General features: G+C 34.2%; 1 protein-coding gene across 1 annotated transcript in view; it reads right to left on the minus strand.

The window, feature by feature from the left end:
• Nucleotides 1–5,881: 5,881 nt before the first annotated feature.
• The window catches only part of SEMA3C (semaphorin 3C), a 174,772-nt gene continuing 153,634 nt past the window's right edge, over nucleotides 5,882–27,019 (minus strand). The window contains exons 15-18 of the mRNA XM_045494620.1: nucleotides 24,032–24,189; nucleotides 15,408–15,475; nucleotides 13,136–13,266; nucleotides 5,882–8,758 (exon numbers count right to left, since the gene is read on the minus strand). Coding sequence (XP_045350576.1) covers nucleotides 8,345–8,758; nucleotides 13,136–13,266; nucleotides 15,408–15,475; nucleotides 24,032–24,189 — 771 coding nt within the window. The 3' untranslated portion in view covers nucleotides 5,882–8,344. The remainder of the gene's footprint in view (nucleotides 8,759–13,135; nucleotides 13,267–15,407; nucleotides 15,476–24,031; nucleotides 24,190–27,019) is intronic.

A 27,019-nucleotide genomic window follows, 5' to 3' on the forward strand; every position in this document is an offset into this window, starting at 1 on the left:
TTGCCAGTCAGCAAGAGCACAGAGTACTGATACCAGAGACGGGTAGCTGTGTGACACCATTTTGACGCCTCCCACGCATGCGCATACACGCCTACACGCACCACAGTGATCCACCCCAGCAAATTAAGTAGCGCCATCTAGTGGAAAATGTGGTGGCTACACTAAATCCCACCCAACTGGGCCATCGTGCTCTGCAAGAGCACAAATCTCTCTCCCTGACTAGTTTGTGGACTATGAAGGGCTTCATAGTTTGACTTCTAGGGGAAGCTGGATGTAATTTCAATCTTATTTCATTCTGTTCACTGGTCCATCCATTCATTTTTTTTTTTCTTTTTATTATTCTTGAATACAGAAAGAAAAAATTTTGTTTTCCGTTTTTATAAAAAAGATCTTTCTTTTTTCTATTATATTTATGCTTTGTGTAAATTTTCAAATTTCTATTATACTTTCATTATTTCATTTTATTCTCTTTAATTTTTTCATTTTTTGAAATGTTCGATGCTTTCCTCTTTTTGTTTTTTCTTTTTTCCTATTTTTTTCCCTTTATTTCCTTCCCTTTTTTTTTCTTTTTTCTATTCTATACAGCTAATTTCAACAACCAGACCAAACCACACCTAGGAGTTAGCACCCTTTATTTGATTTTTTTTTGGTGTTGTTTTTAATTTTGTAATTTTTATTTTTTTTTTAATTTTATTAAGCCTTTTTCTTCCTTCAAAATGGCAAAATGAAGGAATTCACCTCAAAAGAAAGAACAGGAAGAAATGACAACCAGGGACTTAACACACATACAAGCAAGTTGTCTGAACCAGAATTTAGAATCACAATAATAAGAATACTAACTGTGGTTCGAAAAAGCATAGAATCCCTCTCTGCAGAGATAAAAGAAGTAAAATCTAGTCAGGATGAAATTTAAAATGCTATAACTGAGCAGCAATATGAATGGATGCCACAGTGGCAAAGAGGGATGAAATAGAGCAGCAAATCAGTGATAAAGAGAACAAATATTTGGAGAGTAATGAAGCAGAAAAAAAGGGAAACTAAGGCAAAACAGTACGATATAAGAATTAGAGAACACAGTGACTCATTATAAAGGAATAACATCTGAATTATAGGGTTCCCAGAAGTTGAAGAGAGAGAAAAGGGGATAAAAGTTTTATGTGAGTAAATCATACTGGAAAACTCTCCTAACCTGGGGAGAGACACAGACATCAAAATCCAGGAAGCACAGAGAACCCCCATTAGATTCAACAGAAATTGACCATCAACAAGGCATATCGTAGTCAAATTCACAAAATACTCAAGCAAGGAAAGAATCATGAAATCAGTAAGGGGAAAAAAGTCCTTAACTTATAAGGGAAGACAGATCAGATTTGCTGCAGACCTATCCACAGAAAATTGGCAAGCCAGAAAGGAGTTGCAGAATATATTCAATATGCTGAATCAGAAAAAATATGCAGCCAAGAAATCTTCATCCAGTAAGACTGTCATTCAAAATAGGAGAGATAAAATTTTCCAAAACAAAAATTAGAGTTCGTGACCACTAAACCAGCCCTGCAAGAAATTTTAAGGGGAATACTCTGAGGGGAGAAAAGATGGAATAAAAAAAAAAAAATACCAAAAGCAACAAAGACTAGAAAGGACCAGAGAACAACACCAGAAACTCCAACTCTATAGGGAACATAATGGCAATACATTCATATCTTTCAGTACTTACTCTAAAATGTCAGTGGACTAAATGCTCCAATCAAAAGACATAGGGTAACACAATGGATAAGAAAACAAGATCTATATGGTGTTATAAGAAACCCATTGTAGATCTAAGGACACCTTCAGATTGAAATTAAACAGATGGCTCTCCATCTATCATGCTAATAGTCACCAAAAGAAAGCCAGAGTAGCCATACTTATATCAGACCATCTAGAGTTTAAAATAAAGACTCTAACAAGAGATGAAGGGAATTACATCATAATTAAGGGGTCTATTCACCAAGAAGATTTAACAATTGTAACATTTATGCTCCAAATGTGATAGCGCCCAAATACATAAATCAAGTAATCATAAAAATACAGAAACTCATTGATAATAATACCATAATAGTAGGGAACTTCAACACCCCACTTACAACAATGGAAAGATCATCTAAACACAAAATCAACAAGGGAACAATGGCTTTGAATGACACAATGGGCCAGATGGACTTACCACATATATTCAGAACATTTCACCCTAAAGCAACAGAACACATACTTCTCGAGTGCACATGGAACATTCTCCAGAATAGATCACATACTGGGACACAAATAAGTGCTCAACAAGAACAAAAAGATCAAGATCATACGATGCATATTTTCAGATCACAACACTATGAAACTCGAAATCAGCCACAAGGAAAAATGTGGAAAGATAACAAATACTTGGAGACTAAATAACATCCTACTAAAGAATGAATGGACTAACCAAGAAGTTAAAGAGGAAATTAAAAAGCACATGGAAGCCAATGAAAATGACAATACCACAGCCCCAAACCTATGGGACACAGCAAAACACGGTCACAACAGGCAAGTACATAGCAATCTAGGCCTTCCAAAAGAATGAAGAAAGGTCTCAGATACACAACCTAACCTTACACCTTAAAGAACTGGAAAAAGAACACCAAATAAAACCCCAAACCAGCAGAACACATGAAATAAGAAAGATTAGAGCAGAAAACAATGCTATCAAAACCAAAACAAACAAACAAACAAACAAAAACAGTAGAATGGATCAATGAAACCAGGAGCTGGTTCTTTGAAAGAACAAAATTGATAAATCCCTAGCCAGTTTGATCAAAAAGAAAAAGAACCAAATAAATGAAATCAAGAATGAAACAGGAGAGATCACAACCAACACAGCAGAAATATAAACAATAATAAGAGAATATTATGAGCAGTTATACGCCAATAAAATGGGATATCTTGAAGAAATGGACAAATTCCTAGAAACATATAAACTACCAAAACTGAAACGGGGAGAAATAGAGAAAATTTGAACATACCCATAACCAGTAAAGAAATCAAATTAGTAATCAAACATCTCCCAAAAAACGAGTCCAGAGCCGGATGGCTTTCCAGGAGAATTCTATCAAACATTCAAAGAAGAGTTAACACCTATTCTTTTGAAGCTTTTCCAAAAAATTGTAAATGGAAGGAAAACTTCCAAACTCATTCTCTGAAGCCAGCATTACCTTGATTCCAAAACCAGAAAAAGACCTCACTAAAAAGGAGAACTACAGACCAATTTCCCTGATGAACATGGATGCAAAAATCCTCAACAAGATACTAGCAAACCAGATCCTACAGTACATTAAAAGAATTATTCATCACAACCAAGTGCGATTTATACCTGGGATGCAGGGCTGGTTCAATATCCGCAAAACAATAAATGTGATACATCACATCAATTAAAGAAAGGACAAGAACCACATGATCCTCTCAATAGATGCAGAGAAAGCACTTGACAAAAGATAGCATCCTTTCTTGATAAAACCCTCAAAAACATAGAGATAGAAGGATCGTACCTCAAATCGTAAAAGCCATATATGAAAGACCCACAGCTACTCTCATCCTCAATGGGGAAAAACTGAGAGCTTTCCTCCTAAGGTCAGGAACAGGACAGGGATGTCCACTCTTGCCACTGTTATTCAACATAGTATTAGAAATCCTAGCCTGAGCAATCAGATAACACAAAGGAATAAAAAGCATCCAAGTCAACAAGGAGGAAGTCAAACTTTCACTTTTCACAGATGACATGATACTCTACGTGGAAAACCCAAAAGATTCCACCAAAAAACTTCTAGAACTGACCCATAAATTCAGCAAATTCACAGGATATAATATCAATGCACAGAAATCGGTTGCATGCCTATACACGAATAATAAAGCAACAGAAAGAGAAATCAAGGAATTGATCCCATTTATAATTGCACAAAAATCCATAAAATACCTAGGAATAAACCTAACCAAAAAGATGAAAAATCTATACACTGAAAACTATAGAAAGCTTATGAAAGAAATTGAAGAAGACACAAAAAGAAGGAAAAATATTCCATGGATTGCATTGTAAGAACAAATATTGTCAGAATGTCAATACTACCCAAAGCAATCTATGTATTCAATGCAATCCCTATAAAAACACCAGCATTCTTCACAGAGCTGGAGAAAACAATCCTAAAATTTGTATGGAACCAGAAAAGATCCTGAATAGCCAAAGCAATCCTGGAAAAAAAAAAAAAAAAAAAAAAAAAAAGAACAAGGCTGGAAGCATCACACTCCCAGACTTCAAGCTGTATTACGAAGCTGTAATCATTAAGGCAGTATGGCACAAAAACACTCAGATCAATGGAAAAGAATAGAGAACCCAGAAATGGACCCATAAACGTATGGCCATGTAATCTTTGGCAAAGCAGGAAAGAATATCCAATGGAATAAAGTCAGTCTCTTCAGCAAATGGTGCTGGGAAACCTGGACAGCAACATGCAGAAAAATGAACCTGGACCACTTTTTTACACCATACACAAAAAGGAACTCAAAATGGATGAAAGACCTAAACATTAGACAAGAAGCCATCAAAATTATAGAGAAGAAAACAGGCAAAAACCTCTTTGACCTTGGCCGCAGCAACTTCTTACTCAACATTTCTCTGGAGGCAAGGGAAACAAAAGCAAAAATCAACTATTGGGACCTCATCAAGATAAAATGCTTCTGCACAGTGAAGGAAACAATCAGCAAAAACTAAAAGGCAACTGACGGAATGAGATATATATTTGCAAATGACATATCAAATAAAGGGTTAGTATCCAAAATCTATAAAGAACTTATTAAACTCAATACCCAAAAACAAATAATCCAGTGAAGAAATGGGCAAAAGCCATGAATAGACACTTCTACAAAGAAGACATTCTATGGCTAAAGACACATGAAAAAATGCCCAATATCACTCATCACCAAGGAAATACAAATTAAAACCACAATGAGATACCACATTACACCAGTCAGAATGGCTATAACTAACAACTCAGGCAACAACATGGTGGCAAGGACGTGAAGAAAGAGATCTCTTTTGCACTGCTGGTAGGAATGCAAACTGGTGGTTTTCCACTCTGGAAAAAAGTATGGAGGTTCATCAAAAAATTAAAAATAGAACTACCCTACAACCCAGCAACTGCACTACTAGATATTTATCCAAGGGATACAGGTGTGCTATTTCGAAGGGCCACATGCACCCCAATGATTATAGAAGCACTATCGACAATAGCCAAAGTATGGAAAAGTTCAAATATTCATCAATGGATGAATGGATAAAGAAGATGTGGTGTATGGATATATATATATATATATATACCTACACACACACACACACACACACACACACACACACACACAACGGAGTATTACTTGGCAATTGAAAAGAATGAGATCTTGCCATGTGCTACTATGTGGAGGGAGCTGGAAGATATTATGCTAAGCGAAATTAACCAGTCAGAGAAAGACAAATATCATATGACTTCACTCATAGGAGGAATTTAAGACAAAACAGATAAACATAAGGGAAGGGAAGCAAAAATAATACAAAAACAAGGAGGGGGACAAAAGAGAAGAGACTTAACTACAGAGAATAAATTGAAGATTGTTGGAGGGGTTGTGTAAGGGGATTGGCTAAATGGCTAAGGGGCATAAGGAAGGACACTCGTTGGGATGAGCACTGGGTGTTATACGTACGGGATAAATCACTGGAATCTACCCCTAAAATCATTATAGCACTAGATGCTCACTAACTTGGATATAAATTAAAAACAAAATTAATAATAATAATAATAAAAAGAAAGAAAAGTTGAAGACATTCTTGGGGAATTCAACATGTTTTATTTTGCCAGGCAAATGATTTCTTCAATATCCAATTAAATACTAAGGTACTAACTACAGTTCATTTGTTTTCTCACAGAGTGAACATTCACCGTAATGACAGTTTCATCATGCTAAAATCTATTCACAAACCTACACTTTGAAAAAAGTGCATTCCTAGGAAATTTTATGTACAATACAAATGGAAAACATATTAAATCACTGAAATGTCAAACTACACAAAATAATACTAATTAACCACCAATATTCAGTATATGTTGACAATATTTTTTGAGAAATTTTTCTTTACATTTGGCAGTTATGTTCAAAATTTTCTATAATTTTAAAAGTAATAAAAGTATATACAATTGAATAATGTTCAAAGGAGAAGGTATTAAATAGCACAAATAATATTACAAAACTAAACACCCTTATTGTCTATCATTCTGGTTTTACACTAAGCAATGGGACCTGTGTAGTTACCCTATCTTCTGACTCTAAAACAATTTTACTTTAACTCTGTACATAGAATAGAATGGTCATAAACATTGAAGATGGATTTGGCTTTCCACTGATGTGCATTTCTATTTTTGCACATAGAGAAGAAATAAAGAAGTTTAGTTATATTCTTTAAGCAGGCAAAATATCTGTATAATAAACTGCTTTAGTGAGTACTTTAGAATCATACACATTTGGAAAATAGCTTTTGTTTATTAGCTTGTTTTTGAATGAACATTATTTATGTCGTGTATTTTAACTGCAGTGTTTGCCCTCACTGGGGCCTCCTCTTATCATACCTTACCACCACTTAAATAAGAAATCAGAAATCTTAAATAAGAAATCAGAAATCTTAAATCTTCTTAGATTCTGATCAATGATCACATTCATTTGAACAATGATTTAGCTCAAGCTTTTATACTGTGGTGTTTAAAAAGGTAATAAATCTACCTTAACTTCTTTGTGGACTATAAACTATACCTATAATTTTGTACTAGATTTTGAAAAGATATATGATGCAATTTCTATTTGCACCTGGAAACATGACCATTTCTTGAAAAGTAAATAAAATAAAAAAGCAAAAGTTGTGTTTTTAAAGGAAATATAACAATAGAAAGACATTTCTCATATTTCTCCCATTTAATTGCTATTTGGAGTAAAACGTTCAAAAATAAATTATTCTAATGAAAGGATCCAAACTTACAAATAGAAGAAAGTTATTTTACTCATTATAGAACTTATCATATTTGTATTTATATACCAGTGTGCATAAGTACCAGCATTCTTTTAAAAGAAAGTGTGTCTATTTTTGTTCATATTTGAATTTTTTTCATTTCCCCACAAAATGAGCACCTCTTCAGCACACATTAAATATCATTTAAAAAGAAAATGAATTGGTGACTTAAAATCTGTATGATATCTGAGATTGGCAAACCAAAAAAATGTGAGAGTTAATTATTGAAATTAATCACTGATGTTAAAAATTAGTTATATTTTTTATAAACAGCTCTTAATAAAATTGCATTCCTTACTTTATTTTTCCCCATTTTAGTTTCACCTCTCATATACAAGTTTGATATTTCATTTTTTCTTCTTATATTGTTTACTTTGCCATGCAGACTAGAAAGTTAGAACAAATACAGTAATTAATTAAACAGTGTGAGATTATATTCTCTGAGTCTAAAATAACTTAAATAACTTCCAAAAAAAGTGCTTTCGTTTGGAAGGTAATAGCATAAGAATATAAACTTAAATGCTTCACTGACATAACTCCAATCAAAGATGTTTATGGTGAGGGTCATTTATTTTATCTTCCTAAAACAAAAAAAAAAACCCAAAGATCAATAACAGGTATCAGCAACTGACCATTTTCACAATAATAAAAAAAATTAATATATTTCACTGGAAAAAATAAACTGTTCATTGTTTTATGAATCACTCACGTTTCATACAATTTTTAGATGCTTTCTTCCTTGACTTGTATCTATTCAATATTTCTTTTGAGAGCTACTCTATCACATGTATTTATACCACTTTTACAATGTAGAAGTTTTAAATGTGGCATTTGTGCTCATATTTAAAATCAGTGACAATTCCAAATCTAAACCGTTAATGCAAGGAAGGAAAATCACAGGGTTATGGCCCTCATTCAATTAAGGGATGTAAGAATTTTAGTTTTATAGCCGCCATATCGATTTTGAAGAAAAAGTAAATAAAGATATAAATAAAATCTAGGTTAACTTAAATATTTATATGCACCATGAGGACCATGACATGTCTAGTGCTAGTCAATATCATACAAGAAAATGCATGCTCATTTCAGTTCATGTAATATTCACTTTGGGAGTGAGTAACCACATTTATCAGGAATTTCCCATGGGTTAAAACACAAGGTTCTTTGCTCAAAATTTGATCATTGAAGACAGACCATTCTTTACTGGAAGCATAAGCCCCAAGTAAGAGAACATTATGACTCTGGCAACTGATTCCTCCTGTTTCTACTTTTCCGGCTATTGATGAGAGCTTTTAACTTGCCATAGTCCCCTCTTATCTTCTGGGATTCTTCTCCATGTTGATGTTGCTGCCGAGTGTCTTTGCAGTACTGATTAATCATCTGCATTTCTGAGTGGCTGAATGCCCCCATGATGTCCTTTGGGTGGAAGGGTAAAGCTCTCACAGAGCTGGCCCAGGTCCATGGGGACCATTTGTCTGTCACAACAGCCACCATTTCAGAATCTAAAACTTTGAAGTTGATCTTGGCTATTGTCTGCTTGAAGCTGTTTTCTGTTGCAATGCAGTGATATAGTCCTTGGTCAGAATCCTGAACAGAGCGGATTAGAAGTCCTTGTGAAGTGGCTATGATTCGTTCATTCAGCTTGACCTAAAAGAGAGATTCATCAAAGATCCAAACCCAACTCTGTGTCTTCTAAAAAGATATGATCAACATATACAGAGTATCACTGAACCTCCAAATTTGGCAAAAGCATCTAGTACTGATCAGCTTCCTTCTTAGTGAACATAAAGTTTTGGTCAGTTCCACTGCCTGTTTTGCCCAGGAGATGTTGTCTTAAGAGCATTGAATCTATTAAAATCTATTAAAGACAGGATGAAGTTATCACCCACATTGCCAAAAATAGCTTAAAGTTCATTCCCTTTGGATGGAAGTAGTTTCTCCACCAATAAGCACAGAGTTTTGGTTGCTTTGGGAATATGAATCACAGTCAACCTATATACACAAAATTCACAGATAATTTAAAATATCTATTTCACCCTGGAATTCCTGTCTTTAATTGCAACAAAATACTCTCTTATTAGTAAAATCATTAAGCCACAGTTAAATGGTTGAATTTTTATCATTTTTTAATGAATGAATGAATATTCTCCTAAGTAAAAACTGAAACAATTCATTACTTTATTAAAGCAGTAAGATGACTCAAAAAAAAAAAATCATGTAAGCAGAGACTGAGTTTTGAATACTATCGAGGCTTTTTCCAATTATCCCAAACTAAAGAATGACTAAAAATAAGATGAAATGCCATCATCTTCTAAGTCTTCTAAGTAGTTTTACTTGCCAAGGAAAGATAATACAAAGCTATGAGGTAATATTTAATTATAGGCTTGTCCTAGAAAAACTATTATTTGCTGGATATTAGTTAAATGCATGAAACCATCTTTCTTAAAGTTCTAGCTATAGTATTGCCAACAAACAGACTAAAAACTTAAGTGGTAAGGAGTTCTTTAACATGCATACTTGAGAATGTTCTTTCACTGAGGGAAAAAACAAAAACAAAAACAAAAAAAAACACCCCTGACCGAAATAAAAATAAAGGAATGCAAGTACAATGCTTTTTTAAATGGTAAATTTCTGTGTAAATAGGTATTTTATTATCAATGAAATAAAAATCAAACATAGATTGTTTTAGATAAAAAGTAAGCTTCACACAAAAGCACAAAAAGGCAAAGTATACAATTGAAATACAGATAATAGAACAGACCTAGAAGAGGGGGGTCAGGAAGAAGGACTGAAATATATAAACTGAAGTTTTGATGTTAATTTAATTTTTAAAGTTTAAGTGTGTCCCCAAAATAATTTCAATCATGTAGAAATGCATTCGAAAAAAAGAGAGAAAGCCTTTTATGTTTGTGCAAAATTAGGGAAAATTGTGGATGCCAATTTGATAAAATCATATAACATGTATATAAAATGTGATGCAGAAACTTCTTTTCTAGGAATTTATTCCAGAAGATACAGTCACAAGTATGCAAGTATTCATGTAAATGATGTTTGATGAGAATAAAAACAATAACCTAAGCAGTAGATGGCTTAAAAAAAAACCTTAAGATATATTCATATAGTGGAACACTATGTGGCTAGGAAAAATAAGTTAGCTGCATATGTACTTATTGATATTAAAGTGGGTGAGTGTACATCAGAGAGAGAGAGAGAGACAAAGAGAACAATAAAAATAGGAAAATTATGGAGAATATTTGGAGGAATACATTATGATTGAATATATAATTCCTAGTAGCTTTATACTTTGGGGAAGTGTGAATAAATATTGAAGTGAAGGGGAAGAGGACTTCTAGTGATCATTTTATGCTATTCAGTATGAACTATGTACATTTTCTCCATGAGCTTTTATCATTTGTCTTACATTTAAAAAAAATTCTTTAAATGTTTATTTTTGAGAGAGAGAGAGATACAGAGTGTGAGTTGGGGAGGAGCAGAGAAAGAGAGGGAGACACAGAATCTGAAACAGGCTCCAAGCTCTGAGTTGTCAACACAAAGTCCAACGTGGGGCTCGAACTCAGGAACAGCAAGATCATGACCTAGACCGAAGCTGGACGCTTAAACAACTGAGCCACCCAGGTGCCCCTGTCTACATTATTTTTAAAAAATTCAATATTTACATATTAAATATGAGAAATATGCATATGAGAAATAAGCACCTTTTTGCCTAAACTACTAAGAAAGAATTAGGATAAATTTAATAAGACAGTAATAGTTTGCTTAGCCAAAGTAAGGAGTAGAATTGTGCTCTATAAATTCTAGATAAAATAGATTTGCATAATTATATTATAGTTAATGTTTTCCTAGTCTTACAGCAATCTTATGCTTTTGAGATTTGAAGAAAAAGCAAGATAGTAATAACTCAGTGCCTACATTCTTGGGCATTCTGAAATAAAATATCAGAAATATCACAAAAGAGATTCAATCATTAAATCTATAACTCAATCCATTATTAATTGCATTCATTATTTCTGTGGCATGTATTCAAGCTTGTATGTACTCGTTTTCTTTAAATAATACAAATTATATTCACTGATTGTATATGATTCTATTTAACTTTTTAATATTTTTTAAGTTTAATTATTTTTGAGAGAGAGAGAGCGCACGTATGTTCAAATTGGGAAGGGGCAGAGAGAGAGGGAGAGAAAGAATACCAAGCAGGTTCTGTGCTCAGCATGAGCCTGATGTGGGGCTCAATCCCATGACCCAAACCGTGAGATCATGACCTGAGCCGAAATCAAGAGCTGGATGCTTAATCAACTGAGCCACCTAGATGTCCCTCTATTTAACTTTTTAGTGAATTAAAGAAAAACATTTTATTCATGTAAGGTAATCCCTGTTTGAGTTGTAGATTTCCAATTCACATATATACACACAGACCTTCTCAAGAAGGACTGTCCATGAATTCATGCCATGCTTTAGCCTAAGAACTTCATTTCTGTACAATAATCATCACCACACATTATGACTTCTATCTCAGCTTACGTTGTAAGACAATTATTATCACCTATATCCACTCAAAAGAATTTAAAATTAACTAGTCTGTAGAAATTTCAAGTCCTTTTTGATGACAGATTTTTGTAGCAAAGTAAACAGATCTTAAACAATATTTTTATTAATAATAATGTTTAAAAAGATTTTTTTAGTATCATAGAATTCTGGGGCAAGAAGAGGTCCTAACGTTCATCCAGCTCCTCTTTCCTCCAGATGGTTAAAAAAAAAAAAAATCTTTTTTTTTTTTTTTTTTTTTGAGAGAGAGAGCTCGCTCCTGAGTGGGGACAGAGGCAGCAGAAGAGGGAGAGAGAATCTTAAGTAGTCTCCATACCCAGCACAGGGCCCAACAAGGGGCTCAGCCTCAGGACTGTGAGATCATGACTGGAGCCCAAATCAAGAGTTGGATGCTCAACCAACCAAGCCATCCATGTGTCTCAGTTAAATCTCTTCTTATGCAAGTGCTCATCAGCCTGTGGTTTAATATCCCATAGACATGGACGCACAATGACTAAACAGCTCCTACTGTCTTTGGACAGGCAGGCATGAGTTGTAAAGTATTCTCCATATGGAGCCAACATCTATTTCAGTAACTCTGATGCAGTGCCTGGTTCTATAGCTTTGGATTGTGTCCCTTCTACATAGTCCTAATTAACTTAATATGTAGTACTTAAACTGTCCACAACAGAATACACCCAAATGCGGAAGGCTCCATTTTCCCCTTTGCTCCATCAGACTTTATGAACACTGCTAAAAACATGACATTTTAGACTACCCAAAGGCTTTATATATACATATATTTTTTTATTCTTCTTCCTGTTATTTGTCAGTACAACATGACATGAGTATTATGGACTTCATTATTTATAATGTTTCATCCTATGCTGTTTTACAGTGTTTCCCTTCTAAAACAGCTCTTTAAGATCAGTGAAAAGTTAATGTCAGTGTCCTTTTATTTGAAAAAACTGCTTTTTCCATATCACTAAATAAAGGCAGTGCTCCCATAAACAATGGTTCCATGCATTACCTAACCAAAATCATAGAGTTATGGATAATAAAGCAAAGGAAATAGATTACTGCACAGCAGAAAAATGCTTCTTACCATAAAAGTTATAGTTTAGTGAAATTACTTGCTGAGGAAAATTGAATTTTTTTAAAGCTCCCTTTTATCTTGTGAATCACACAAAGGTGCTGCTGAGTGAGAACTTGGCTTCTGGTTTTGCACACATCTTGTTTCTTTTACAAATGCTTCCTCCTATCACTACCCCCATCTTGAGTGCAGGCAGCAAGGATTTCTAATTAATTCATCAACTCTACAGACAAAGGATTTTAAAGGAAGTGGCACTTGTCATCCTGAGGACATAAAAGGATGTTCATATGCCTTTTCTTTTTCATTTGATCTGAACTTCACTAAGGGGTGGTGATTTAATGTCTTTCCAAAGCCCTGACTGATTGCTGTAGTGCTGCCTTACTCACCTCTTTCCTCCTGTCTTTGTCTTTCTGTAACAGCCACTTGATAGATGCCTGTGGAGACTTAGGGGCACACTCAAGGAAAGTGGTGTTATTTTTTACTCCATACTGAACAATTTCAGCTGCATTTCTATATGCTGAAAAGCAAAAATGAAAGGAGAAAGACAGGGAATAGAATTCAGAGCATATTCTCCTATATGAAAGTTTATTTCTCTATACAATTGTGATCATCTATAGAAACCACCAAAAGGCAATTTTTAATCATTGAACAAGCAGACTATTATACATTGTTTACCTGCTGTGTTTAACCTAAAAGGAAGGACAAAAAGACATGGGGGAATTGATGTTTATTCAAGAATTACTTGATACCAAGGAATGTCCTTCATATCACTTTGAACTTTTAATTATTACGATATACTTATGAGTTCAGTTTTCTCAGTTTTTCATAGCTGAGAAAACTGAAGCTGTGAATTATTAGGAAACACATCTTACTTAAAGAGTTAATAAGTGCCAGGCATTATTAAAGCCAGTTTCATCCATACTCAATGTAGTATAGATGAAACTCAGAAGCTTCAGGAAAAGTCAGAAAGCAAAGAGGGTCTACAATGGGAAGTGGTGATTAAAGACACAATCTCTGTATTCAGATGTATTGGAAGCAAAATTCTGACTTCAACGATGCTGGGTGTGTAACCTTACACAAGTTACTTGACCTTTCTGTACCTCAGCTTTACTTGGCTCTAAAACATGGATTATGTTTTCAAATAGGTTCTTTACTGAAATTCTTAATTTAGGAAGACCATTTAGTATAATCATGTGGTAGCTTAGACATAAACAGAATCTTCATTCATAAAACAGGGATAATTATAGAACTGTAGTTCAGTTTCATTAGCATTAAGTGAGACAGTCCATTAAAAAGCACTGAACTCAAGTTCTGACACAAAGCCAACATAGATGTTCGTTCATCGTGACCCCTAGTGACAGTTCTAACACTAGAGCGAATACTATTAGTACAACTGGCACAAGTATTTATAAAATAGTATACAGTGAAATGATAACTTGGATGTATTCCCTTAGATGTATGGAACAACCAAGAAAAATGTGTCATAATTTTCTCCTTATACTTAGTGTAGTTAGTAATGTCATTTTTTTACTAAAGAAAGGCCCACACTCAAAAATATTAGCAATAGGAATCTTGGTGTTAATTGTTAGCAAGAGTGTGTCTGTAGCACCTGCATGAGCTAAGAAGAGCTCTGTCTGAAGATATTTCACTCAAGGGATTGATGTGGAGCTGGGAGAAAGTATACTGGGGAAAGTATAATAATACGGGATCTACATGTGAGGATCAGAGAAAAATGGGTTAGATTGCTTGTAAGACATAAGACAGGACCACCAAAAGTACTGGAATGGTTATAAACTGTAAAACCAAGGCATTGTAGTATACCCATGAAAACAGCAGGATATTCACATAGCCCAAAGTGGAAGCAATCCAAGTGTCTAGTGATAGATGAGTGAATAAACAAAATGTGATATATGCATACAATAGAATACTTTTCCATTTCCAACAGAAAGAAATTCTGACACATGTCAACAACATGAATGAACCCTGAAGAACTGAAATAAGCCAGTTACAAAACGAAGAATATTTTGTGATCCCACTTATAAGGGGTATCTAGAATAGTCAAATTCATAAAGACAGAAAATAGCATGGTAGCTTCCAGAGGCGGGGGCAGGGGGAATAGGGAGTTAGTATTTAACGGGTATAGAGTTTCACTTGGGAAAGATGAAAAAGTTCTAGAGATGAGTTGGTTGTACAACAATGTGAATGTACTTGATACCACAGATCTGTACATTTTAAAATGGTTAAAATGGTAAATTTTATGTTGTTTCTATTTACCACAATAACAAACAAACAGGGTATTATTCTATTTGTTTTCAGTGGTAAATTTTTTAGAGCAATTTTTTTTTCTTAAGAAAGAAGGTAACAGCTTTGTTTCTTCAGAAAGAAAATAATAGCTAGGAAAATCTGTAACTGATATCTATGTGAAAGACCTACCAACTAACATACCCAAGGTGTCTGTGTCCATGGACATTTGTCTTTTTTACTATACATACAAATGACATTTGATTTTTAATTTCCGTATCTGAACACCAAGAATCTTCATAGTGAATCTTTCCTTAAAATGTGAGATCTGAATTTATTATGAAGGTTCCCTCACTGAAATGTGATACAGAGTTTTGCTACTCTTTACCAAAATTGACCATTGCTCACTTTTAATACCTTTTAGATTAAATCCTCTGCATTGAGTCAATGGATTTCCATGTCTCACATCTTGTCTCCGGCTCCTCCTGTAAGTGCAGAGACATATATAAAACGGACTTAGAATTAACATTGCTGATTACACCACACTTAAAAGATTGCATGTTTAATTTCACAGTATTTTAATTGCCTAAGCTTTCATAAAGAAAACAGGTCTGATTATCTAATACAGCTACTTCACATTTCTTGTTCAACACTTCCATGACAGGATGGGTACTTAACCCTTTTTTCATTCAGAATTAATTCTGTCCCTCTCCATCTAGGAAGAGTGATAAGATGGCTATGAAACCCTTATTATTTGCATTTCCTGGGTAAATGTTAGATTCCAAATTAATAGTGTAAATTTTAATTTAGGGACATTCAGCCAAAATTTTCTAAGATGAAACTTCTAATGTATAAATTCACTGGCATCTTCTTTCTTGTAATTTTTTTCTTAAATGAACATAGCTTTCTTAGAAGAGTCAACACTTTCTAATACTTTTAAGATATTTTAAAACTTTGCTGAAATAAGTGATAGAACATGCACATTTAGTGTAAAATTAAGCAAAATTGTTCATTTACTAGAATAAGAATTTTCCTTCAAATTTTCACTTTGAAAAATGTCAAGTCAACAGAAAAGTGGTGAGTACAATGAACACTGATAGAGACATGAATAGTTATACGTTGCCACATTTATTTTTTTCTATCATATGCAAGTACTGTGTTGTGTATTGTGTGTATATTATTTATGCACATATATGAAAACCTTTAGAAAATAAGTTTGCACACATGATAATACTTCACTCTTAAATACTTTGGCATGCATCTTATAAATAATCACTTATAACAACAGTAGATTACTCGATAATATCATACAATACACATTTTATAGTAAAATTTCCCTAATTGTCTCCAAAGTATCCCTTATGGATTTTTTTTATTCATGATCCAAAGTTTGCTCATTGCATTTTAGTTGTTATGTATCATCAGTTTAAGCATTTCCAAATTTAGGTACATTCTTTCTAAGCTGGTTATTATTTAAAGCAAAGTTTTAAATTATTTCAATACTAATTAATTTTCTGAGTCTATAAATGATATATTTTTAATAAAATTATATTTAATAAAAATTTAATAAATCTATCTATCTATCCACATATAATTCCAATTGTATCACATAGTGAAACAAACCAAAATAGAGCAACTGATATTCTCTTAGCAATAAATCATGGGATGAAGATTGCTATAAGAGAGTAGGAAAGGAACCTCTCTTTAAATATTAGGAATACAGGGATAAACTGATTGTTTACTATCAAGGCTGAGAAATATATATAAACAAGCATATTACTTAAATGGGTTAGCTGTTAAGTCTCTCTTAACATTTTTAACCTTAAAGGTAAATTAAATATTCAGTTAAAGAGCAGAAATATTAAAATCACACAGGGATTATCTAATTCATAAAGTGAGACTAATCTCAAAGTCATTGATAGTGAAAAAAATCATTTTAAGGTTACAGCAAATCGTAGCTTGTAGATTTAATTGATTATATACATCTATTTATGGATATATAGCCATAACATTTTGTGTCATTTATGCATTCTTTTTCTAAAAAAGTCATAATCCTTATTTAATTTTATATATCTAATACAACCACATACACACAAACTAGTAAAAGCCACTCTTGTCTCAGCAAATACAATTAATGCTGTACTCTGGAATAGCTCCTATATCAGTTTTTTATTGCATTGCATTTGCTATATTTCTAAGTCACTGCATTTTTACTTGTGAGTGCACTATATTATATGAGCACCATGTGAGAGTTCTTATTGCTGAAAAAGTGATTTTCAGCCATCTAGAGAAGCAATATCATTCACAATGGTTAAAATGATTGTCCTGTGACTAGCACTATGTTATGGTTTACATAGCTGGACAACCTGAATTTATGGTATCACATAGCTTCCAGACATTCCAATACAGAAAAGCATTATTATGTCTTGGCTTAAATGATGAGATCAGCAAGACAGCTCTCTGAGATTTTTTTTGTATTTGTAGATTCCCTTTAGGGCATTCATACAGCATTGCAAAAGCATGCTGGTAGGCAGAGTAATATTATACTGCATGTAGGATTTGGGATTTGGGCTCAAGTTATCCATGTTTTCTCCCTTAGAGTCTAATCCTTTGGATAAACAATGAAATCATTTTGTTCTTGTATATAAAACAGATAATTTACTTGACGGCTGAACTGATTATCTTGTCTTAGAATAAAATTTCTTACTTGCATGTCTGAATCCAGAATAAATAACATATGGGATTGAATTGCAATATTTGATACAAATGCACAAATATTTAAAATACTTGAGAATGAAAAGGAAAATTGCTTGTATTGTTTGCTAGGAGCAAACTTTTAAAAAAGAGAAACTACTGAGCCAATAATAGTTAATAACTTTATTATATCAAAGTATAAACACTGATTTCTAAGTATCACTGTACTTGTTTCCATACAAAAGACACGTTTTTGATTTTCATTCCTATGAATTTCTCCATGGTATGTTTGTGTACCAGATAGATAGACAATAAAATTGCAATAAAACCAGGTAAGTTAACACTATTAAAGAAAATGAATATGGAAAATACAAGTGATCGTTTTTATTATTACTATTAATCACTAAAAATAGATGAAGAATTTAGGAAATACTTGATTCAGCAAACATGGCTTGCATTCACTATATATGCTTAACTAAGTTTTAAAATAATTTGGAGAACTTCAATAATATGGATATTTTTAATAAAACTTTCAGTGTGCTAGCCAAAGATGGGTATGAATATGTCAAAGAATAAGATAGATATAGATAGATAGATAGATAGATAGATGATAGATAGATAGATAATAGATAGGTAGTTAGATGATAGAGATCAAACTTTTTCAGCTTTTTGTGACAGAATTAAGACACAGCTAGAGATTCAGCTCTTTAAAGGATTACTACTTCCTCTTTCAACCCATAATACATGTTTTCCCCCTTTCCTTCTACTTTTTTTAAATTGAGAAATAATTGACATATATTAGTTGCAGGTGTACAATATAATGATTGGCTATGAGTACACGCAATGTCCACAATAAATCTAGATAACATCTGTCACCATACACAGTCACAAAATTTTTTTGCAATGCAAATTTTTAAGATATACTCTCTTATCAACTTTCAAATAGGCAATACAGAATTATTAACTATAATCACCATGCTGTACATTACATCCCCATAACTTAATTATTTTATCATTGGAAGTTTTTGCCTTTTGAACCCCTTTGTTCATTTCTCCCATCACCTACCCCACCGTTGGCAACCACCAATCTATTATCTATGTCCATGAACTTGGTGTGTTGTTTTTAAAATTCCACATACAAGTGAGATCATACAGTATTTGTCTTTCTCTGTCTGACTTATTTCACTTAGCATATGCCCTGAAGGTCCATCCATGTCATAAATTGCCAAGATTTCATTATATTTCATGGCTGAATAGTATTCCAGTAGGGTGTGTGTGTGTGTGTGCACATGTGTGTGTGTGTGTGTGCAGGTGCGCACCACATCTTTACTCACTCATCCATTGAGGAACACTTTGGTTGTTTCCATGTGATGGGGTGCACATATCTTTTGAATTAGTGGAGTTTTATCTTCAGATCAATACCCAGAAGTGGAATTGCTGGATCATATGGTAGTTCTAGATTTAATTTTTTGAGGAACCTCCACACCATTTTCCATAGTGGCTACACTAGTTTACATTCCCAACAAAACTTTCTTCCACATCCTCTCCAACACTTGTTATTTATTGTCTTTTTGATAATAGCCATTCTAACAGGAGTGAGTGAGTTGATATCTCCTTGTGGTTTTCATTTGCATTTCCTGGATGATTAGTGACACTGAGCACCTTTTCATGACATGTTGGCAATCTGTATGTCTTCTTTGGAAAAATGCCTACTCAGATCTGTCCACTTTTTTAATTAAATTGTTTTTTTTAATTATTTTATTTTATTTCATTTTTTTGCTATGAAGTTGGATGAATTCTTTATGTATTTGGATATTAACCCTTATCTGGTCTATGGCTTGCGAATATTTTCTCCCATTCAGTAGGTTGCCTTTTCTTTTGGTGATGAAGTCCTTTCTGTGTAGAAGTTTTTTACTTTGATACAGTCCTACTGGTTTATTTTTTCTTTTGTTCTCTTTGCTTTGGAGTCATATCTAAAAACTCATCCCGAAGACTTATATCAAGGAGCTTAATGCCTATGTTTTCTTCTAGGAGTTTTGTGGTTTTAGGTCTTATATTCAAGTCTTTAAATGATTTTGAGTTAAATTTTGTCTATAGTGTAATATAGTATTCTAGTTTCATTCTTTTGTATGTAGCCGCTCAGTTTTCCCAACACGATTTATTGAAGAGACCGTCTTTCCCCATTGTATATTCTTCCCTTTTTTGTTGTAAATTAATTAACCATATATGTATGGATTTATTTCTGGGCTCTCTATTCTGCTCTATTCTATGTGTCTCTTTTTTATGACAATAGCATATTATTTTGATTATTATAGCTTTGTAATCTAGTTTGAAGTCAAGAAACATGATGCGTCCAGCTTTGTTCTTCTTCCTCAATATTGCTTTGGCTATTTGGGTCTTTTGAGATTGCATACAAATTTTAGGATTATTCATTCTAATCCAGTGGAAAATGCCATTGGAATTTTGATAGGATTATACTGAATCTGCAGATTGCTTTGGGTAGAATGGCGGTTTTAATAATATTTATTCTACCAATCCATGAACATGAATTATCTTTCCATTTATTTGTGTCTTCAGTTTCTTTCATCAATGTCTTGTAGTTCCAGCGTACAGGTCTTTCACCTCCTTGGTTAAATTTATTCCTAGGCATTTCATTCTTTTAACGCAATTGTAAATGGGAATGTTTTCTTATTCTCTTTCGGGTAGCTCATTATTAATGTATAGAAATGCAACAGGTTTTTGAGTGTTGATTTTGTACCCTTCAACTTTACTGAATTCATTTATTAGTTCTAACAGCAAACCTATGATACATGGTTTCATATCAGGCATGATACTGTAACATTAAAAAACTGGAAGGTAGTTTCAGCTCTTTCTTCATTAGAAGGAAATGATTAAGATCATGATTTGTGGTATTAGGATGACAATGTGAAATCTACCTTTAAACATACATCTTAGAAAAGATAACTGGGGTTGTAATTAGAGGGAGAATATGAGAAAAAATCACAAATATGCAATGATAATCTATATATAGGATGGAATTTTACTTGAGAACTATTCTTTGTTTGTTAAATAAAAATGCTTGTTCACCAAAGCCAAGGTCTGGAAATTATGCAGGGAAGGAGTGTAATCTCCAGTTCCTTCACATTAGAGCCGAGAGGCTGGTATGCCTCAAGGACTATGGTAAGAATCACTTTGTAATCCTCACATCACTTTCATTCTTAGGAAGTGTGTTGCTTCTGGGACACCTGGGTGGCTCAGTTGTTTGAGCATCCAATTCTTGGTTTCGGCTCAGGCCATGATCTTGTGGTTTGTGAGTTTGAGTCCTGCACTGGGCTCTGCGCTGATGGCATGGAGTCTGCTTGGGATTCTCTCTATCTCCCTCTGCCCCTCTCCCACTCGTTCTCTCTCTATCTCTTAAAATAAATAAAATAATAATAATAATAATAAAGAAAGTGTGTTGCTTCAGCTTCCTTTAGCACTAAATCTGTTTAATAGATAGACAATTGTATTCTAGGGGTTAGACATGCCAATTTTTAGAACTCTTTGTCAAGAAAAATGTATTGTCCTACAAACAATTATGGTAATAATTTTTAAATATCACTGCTATCGTAATTGGGAGTGCAAAACAAATTTGGTAAAAAAGAATACCAGCAATGGCTACAAATATAATTGATTTGAGAATACATGTGGAGTTTGCTTTCCTCATACTATGTGTTCAGGTTTAAATCTCTAGTCCAGTGCCAGCAGAAGATCTCAGGGTACTGAGGTTCTAAACTTCTATGTAGAAATCAAAAGACACCATAGACTTCCTGCCTAAATCTTAAAATGACACAGAAGAACATGGGTCTTTGAACACAGATACTAAAAAGTATTGGTTTGGGGCGCCTGGGTGGCTCAGTCGGTTAAGCGGCCGACTTCGGCTCAGGTCATGATCTCGTGGTCCGTGAGTTCGAGCCCCGTGTCGGGCTCTGTGCTGACAGATCAGAGCCTGGAGCCTGTTTTGGATTCTGTGTCTCCCTCTCTCTGACCCTCCCCCGTTCATGCTCTGTCTCTCTCTCTGTCTCAAAAATAAATAAACGTTAAAAAAAATTAAAAAAAAAAAAGTATTGGTTTAAAGAAAGGGCGTTCTCTTCACATTTCATGCCTTTAAATACAAAAGTCTTTCAAATTTTCCATCCCAGGCCACGCCTGTGTACTCCAAATTCATATTATATGAGATTGAACATCTCATAGGCACTGCTAACATCATCTTTCTCTCCACATACCTGCTCCTTCCATAGTCTTCTCTTTCTCAGGAAACTACAACTGCATATGCTCAGTTCTGAGGACTTGGTTCATTCTTCAGTCCTCTCTTTCTCTAACATCCTCCATATAATACATCAGCAGATGCTGTGAGCTCTATCCAGAATCAGACCACTTTGCCACCTCCACCTCTATCATCCCTGTGCGAGCCACCATTCTATCTTACCTGGATCTTCACGGTGCCCTAACTGCCTTGCAGCTTCTGTCTCCTCTCTCCCCATCCACTTCCTATCCCAGGGCTATAATCCAGCCAAACCCAACCAGATGATCTTTTCAAACCAAAAGTCAAAATTATATCATTCATGTGCTCAAAAGCCCTCAGTAGCTTTCTGTTTCACTCTAAACAAAAGCCTTCAATAACTTACTAAGTCCTAAGTCATCGTGCATTCTGGCCTCGTTTCTTACTACCCTTCCTTTTTCTCATTCCACCATAGCCCCATTAGTTTCAGTGCTGTTTCTTGAACAATCTCGGTGCACTCCAGCTTTAAGGAAATGTGGTTCCTCTCCCTGGAATGCTATTCTCCCAGATAATGCCTTTGTGCCATTCCTCCTCACTTAAGTCCATCTTCAAACATCACACCTTCAGTGGGACCATCCATTTAATATTGCAACTCCCTGCTTCCCACATCCTCTGTCTCCCTTCTTTGCCCTTTTAAAATTCATAGACCTAAAAAAACAATTAAAAATTAAAAAAAATCATAGACCTTATCATTATTTGATACACTAGAGGGCTTCCTTATTTATTTATTTTCTGTCTTCCCCCTCTAGAATTTATTATCCCTCAAGGCAGGAATTTTCGTCTTTTTATTGTTCTTGTTTTTCACGTTGTATGCCTAGCTCTAGAACATTGCCTGGCAAATAACTGTCCCATGATACAAATTTGTTGAACTAATAGATAAAAGTATCAGTACAATCTTGACAGGCAGAAGTGCTAGGGTTCCTTTAATCTGTCAAAGTCTTTAAGGGCCTATATGTATAACAGAGAGTAAAGAAGCTATAAAACACCTTCACCCCAATGATTTTACTTGAAAATCATTAGTGCTTAAGGCTGGTCCTATTTGCTCTCTCCTGCTGACCCTAATTTTGTTAGGTTTTGGCCTTGCCACCCATCATGACCCACATCAAGAGATGACTGAAAATAGCTATGACCTTGGCTGACCCTAAATTATGCATATTCTTTGTTCTATAATCAGTGTCACTACTGGTGGTCCCTTCCAACTTAGTGCAAGTTGGTTCAGAGTTTCCTATCTGAGCTTTGGATAATGCTTGGATAAATGGCACTTAGCCTCACATTGCCTAACTCTGTCAATCTGACCAGCATCCATGCACTTACCCCTCTAAGAGGTAAACAGCATGGGCATCAAGGTTCTGAAAGCAATTCAGGGTAACCATGTTGGAGCAATGTTCCTGTTGCCAAAACTAAGAAAATGTTTGATTATAGAAATATTAAGTGCCACAGGAAACCCTAGGAAGGTGGAGTTTAATCATATACTGAAGCACATAAAAACTCAGGTAATGCAAAAATGTTACATGCTGTTTACTTTTTGATGGTCCACAGGATTGTGTAGCTACAGGAGCTTTAAGAGGAGAAATAAATTTTTCCAGAGAGATTTTTAAATACAGAGAACAAACTGAGGGTTGATGGGTGGGGGTGGGGGAAGAGGAGAAAATGGGTGATGAGTATTGAGGAGGGCATGTCTTGGGATGAGTACTGGGTGTTATATGCAAGCGATGAATCATGGGAAGCTACCCTGAAGCTAACAGCACACTGTATACACTGTATGTTAGCTAACTCGACAATAAATTATATTAAAAATAAAATAAAATAAAAACCAAAAAACCTCACAAAAAGCCAAAGGACTGTATCCTCACATATCTGTGAAAATCTCAAGTTATCAAGCATAGGCATTTATTTCATTCATTGACTACATGTGATGCTGAACATAGCTACTATTTCTAACACCATTGAAAAGAATACGTGTGGAGCATGACTCAATTGTCTGGGAACATCGCTTTTGATTCTCAGCTGAATGTTTGGGACTCACCGCTTCCCAGTTGGGTAGAATCTTGAGCAAGAATGGCCATCCCAGGCACAGTAAGGGTCCCTGGCCAGGCAGCAGTCAGCACAGGCTGTACCATAGATGTGGCAGCGATGCAGAGACACTTGGGAAACCCCTTCATTGGAGCTCACATACAACTGTTGCTATTAGAGGAAAGATTATGATTTATTTCAGATGTGGACATTAAAGAGGACTTTTAGCAGGAACACGTTATAATATGTGTCTATACCAACTTAGATTCATTTTAAAATAGGCTAAAAATAAGAAGTGAAGTACAGAGGGTAGAAAGCCAAAATAAATAGAATTCTCCTATGTTAATATGCTTAGAACATTACCACTTTCCTGTTTAAAAAAAAAAAAAAAAAGCTCAGAGCCCTATGTAGAACGGTAATACATTTTAGACATTGGGATTTATTGTTCTCTCAGATGTGAGCTAATATATTACAGATTTAAATTATGACGTTTGCTTTCTTTTTTGAGTGCACAGACAGCTTTCTTTTTCTTCAAATATGGGAACCCATCACCTTGTAAATTTGAAAAAGTCAAGTCTGAAATAAAGGGTATTTTTAAGTTTAAGGAAAACAGTACACAGTATTAGATAAAATTGAAGAAAAACATGTTTCACATGCCTTTGAAAATAACATATTACTCATTAGAGGAATTTTAAATTATTTAGAAGAATATCAGCATTTATATTTAGATATGTCTTAACTTTTCTGTATGACCCAGTGATCTGCAGCACCCTAAGTCATAAATAAAGATTTCACTCTCCTTCATTTGTACGATGTCAAGAGCTTCTTACGATGCTGCTCCAATTCTTTTATCTATGCATAAATTAGTTCTCAGGAGTTGAAAGATTAAGTTTCTAACGGACACTTACTTTATAAAGAAGTGATATCGTATAATTCAAGCTAGAGAATCTCTAAGCTGGAACTTAAATATGTACATATATGCACATGTACACACACACACACACACACAGACATCTATACATATTTCACATATATACAACTTAAAATTTAAAATTTAAATTAACAGGAGCACCACTGATCTACTAGGTTCTGGAGCCACACTTCTGGGATTCAAATCCCAGTGCAACCACAAATACACTGTGAAACTTTTCTGAATCTCAGCTTCCTCTTTGATAAAACTGGATAATACAGTACCTATACCACACAGTTTTTTTAAAGAACTAAATGTAAGGGCTAACTCCATATAAAATCCTTAGAATAGTGTCTGACTCCTAATCTCTCAACGAATGTTAAATAACATAGTAGGATAAACTGCCAGTTAACTATCACCTTACACTTTTTTAATTCTAATTAATAATTTGAATAAAATCTCAGTGTGCTGTTCAATAAAAAATATTTTATTCAGATCAATTATTTTTTTAGAAATTGGACTAAAAATGATTGATCCCTACTTGAGACAATCAAACTATAGGAAAACAATAGCATATTTTGACAATAATAATTTCTCTAAGAACATTTCACATAAGAATTTATTGAGTACAGATATAGTGAGTACATCAGCTGCATCAAAATATTTTAAGGAAACTGGTTTATTTCAGGAAATAATATGGGTAGTTTTATTCTAGAAATTATCATTTGTATTAATCCAACTATTTTGTGATATATGGAATGCAAGGATAAACTAGGGAATAAGGAAGCGTAAAATAGAAAATAATATAATCTGAGCACTAGGGAAGGTACTAAATTCATGGTATTTAAATGTATGTGAAATACCATCGATGACCTGTACTCCTTCCTCACTGAAAATTTAATGTAGTATTCAGTTGTGCAAATGAGTTCCCCAAGACTCAAATAATTACCATATCCTAAATCTAATGATTGAAAGAAACATTTGTAATTATCTGTAATATAAGATGTTGAAGACAGATGTAATACTCAGTCTCTCCTGTGTGCATATGTGTGTTGTATGTTGCAATTTAACGGAATGTATTGTGAACTATGAGTATACCAGCTGAATTTCAAGTTGTATTGTAACTTGTATTACTGTAATTGTATACTGAACTACTCTGCCACACAAACGGCTCTGTGTCCTTTTTGAATTTTATTCTGACACGTTCTCTTTTCATTAAGCTACTGTAAACAAAGGGCTTCCCTGCTGACTTCAAAGACAATTCTGACTTGGGATCAGCTCCCTAGGACATTGGGGAAAATGACGAATGGCTTCTTGTTACTTGGGAAAATGTTTGTTATGCACCACACAAACATTTTTACAGATGAGATCTTTAGCTCCATTGTACCCTATTTATTTTTCTTCATAAAATTGAGTCAAGTGAAAAGAGTACAAGACTGACTGTGGAATACTTCTTCATCTGTATCAGACCAAATAAGGTAAAGAACAGTAACGTTATGTCATCATTTCTGCTAACACTTAAAATCTTTATTCCATATTCCAAGAAAAATAGATCTCAGACTCTTTAAACAGTTACCAAGACCTGCTTTACTTTAGGCAATTTATATAAATTAACTCATTTGTGAGAAAAGCATTACCTTGTAGAGGCAGAAACTTGGGTCAGTGAAGTTTAATGATCTGTCCATAATTTATGGACAAGTTAGTATTCAAATGCACGTCAGTCCCACTCTGAAGCCTATTCCACTTTTGACTCTATGACTCTGCCCCTTAGAACTTTCTTCAGAGAGAACACCTGTGCCTGGAGAAGTACGTGAGTCACACACGTACAGATTGGGATAGGGCTTTTCCTTTTCATGGTCATTGTGCATTTTCGTGTGCAGGCACGAATTAGAAGATTAAACATTCCCGACAATCACAGTCAAACATTTCTTCCTCTAAACCTGAATCCTTATATGGTTTAGATTTGAGACATTCAGATTTTTTAATGATATGTATAAACTCTAAAAAAAAAATAGCACTTCCTTAGAAATAAGCATAAAAGAATGCATTGCACATTTCAAACATGTGATAGCAGCAGTGACTCAAAAGAGG

Source organism: Leopardus geoffroyi, chromosome A2, assembly GCF_018350155.1.
Source record: "Leopardus geoffroyi isolate Oge1 chromosome A2, O.geoffroyi_Oge1_pat1.0, whole genome shotgun sequence".
In the NCBI taxonomy this organism is placed as follows: Eukaryota; Metazoa; Chordata; class Mammalia; order Carnivora; family Felidae; genus Leopardus; species Leopardus geoffroyi.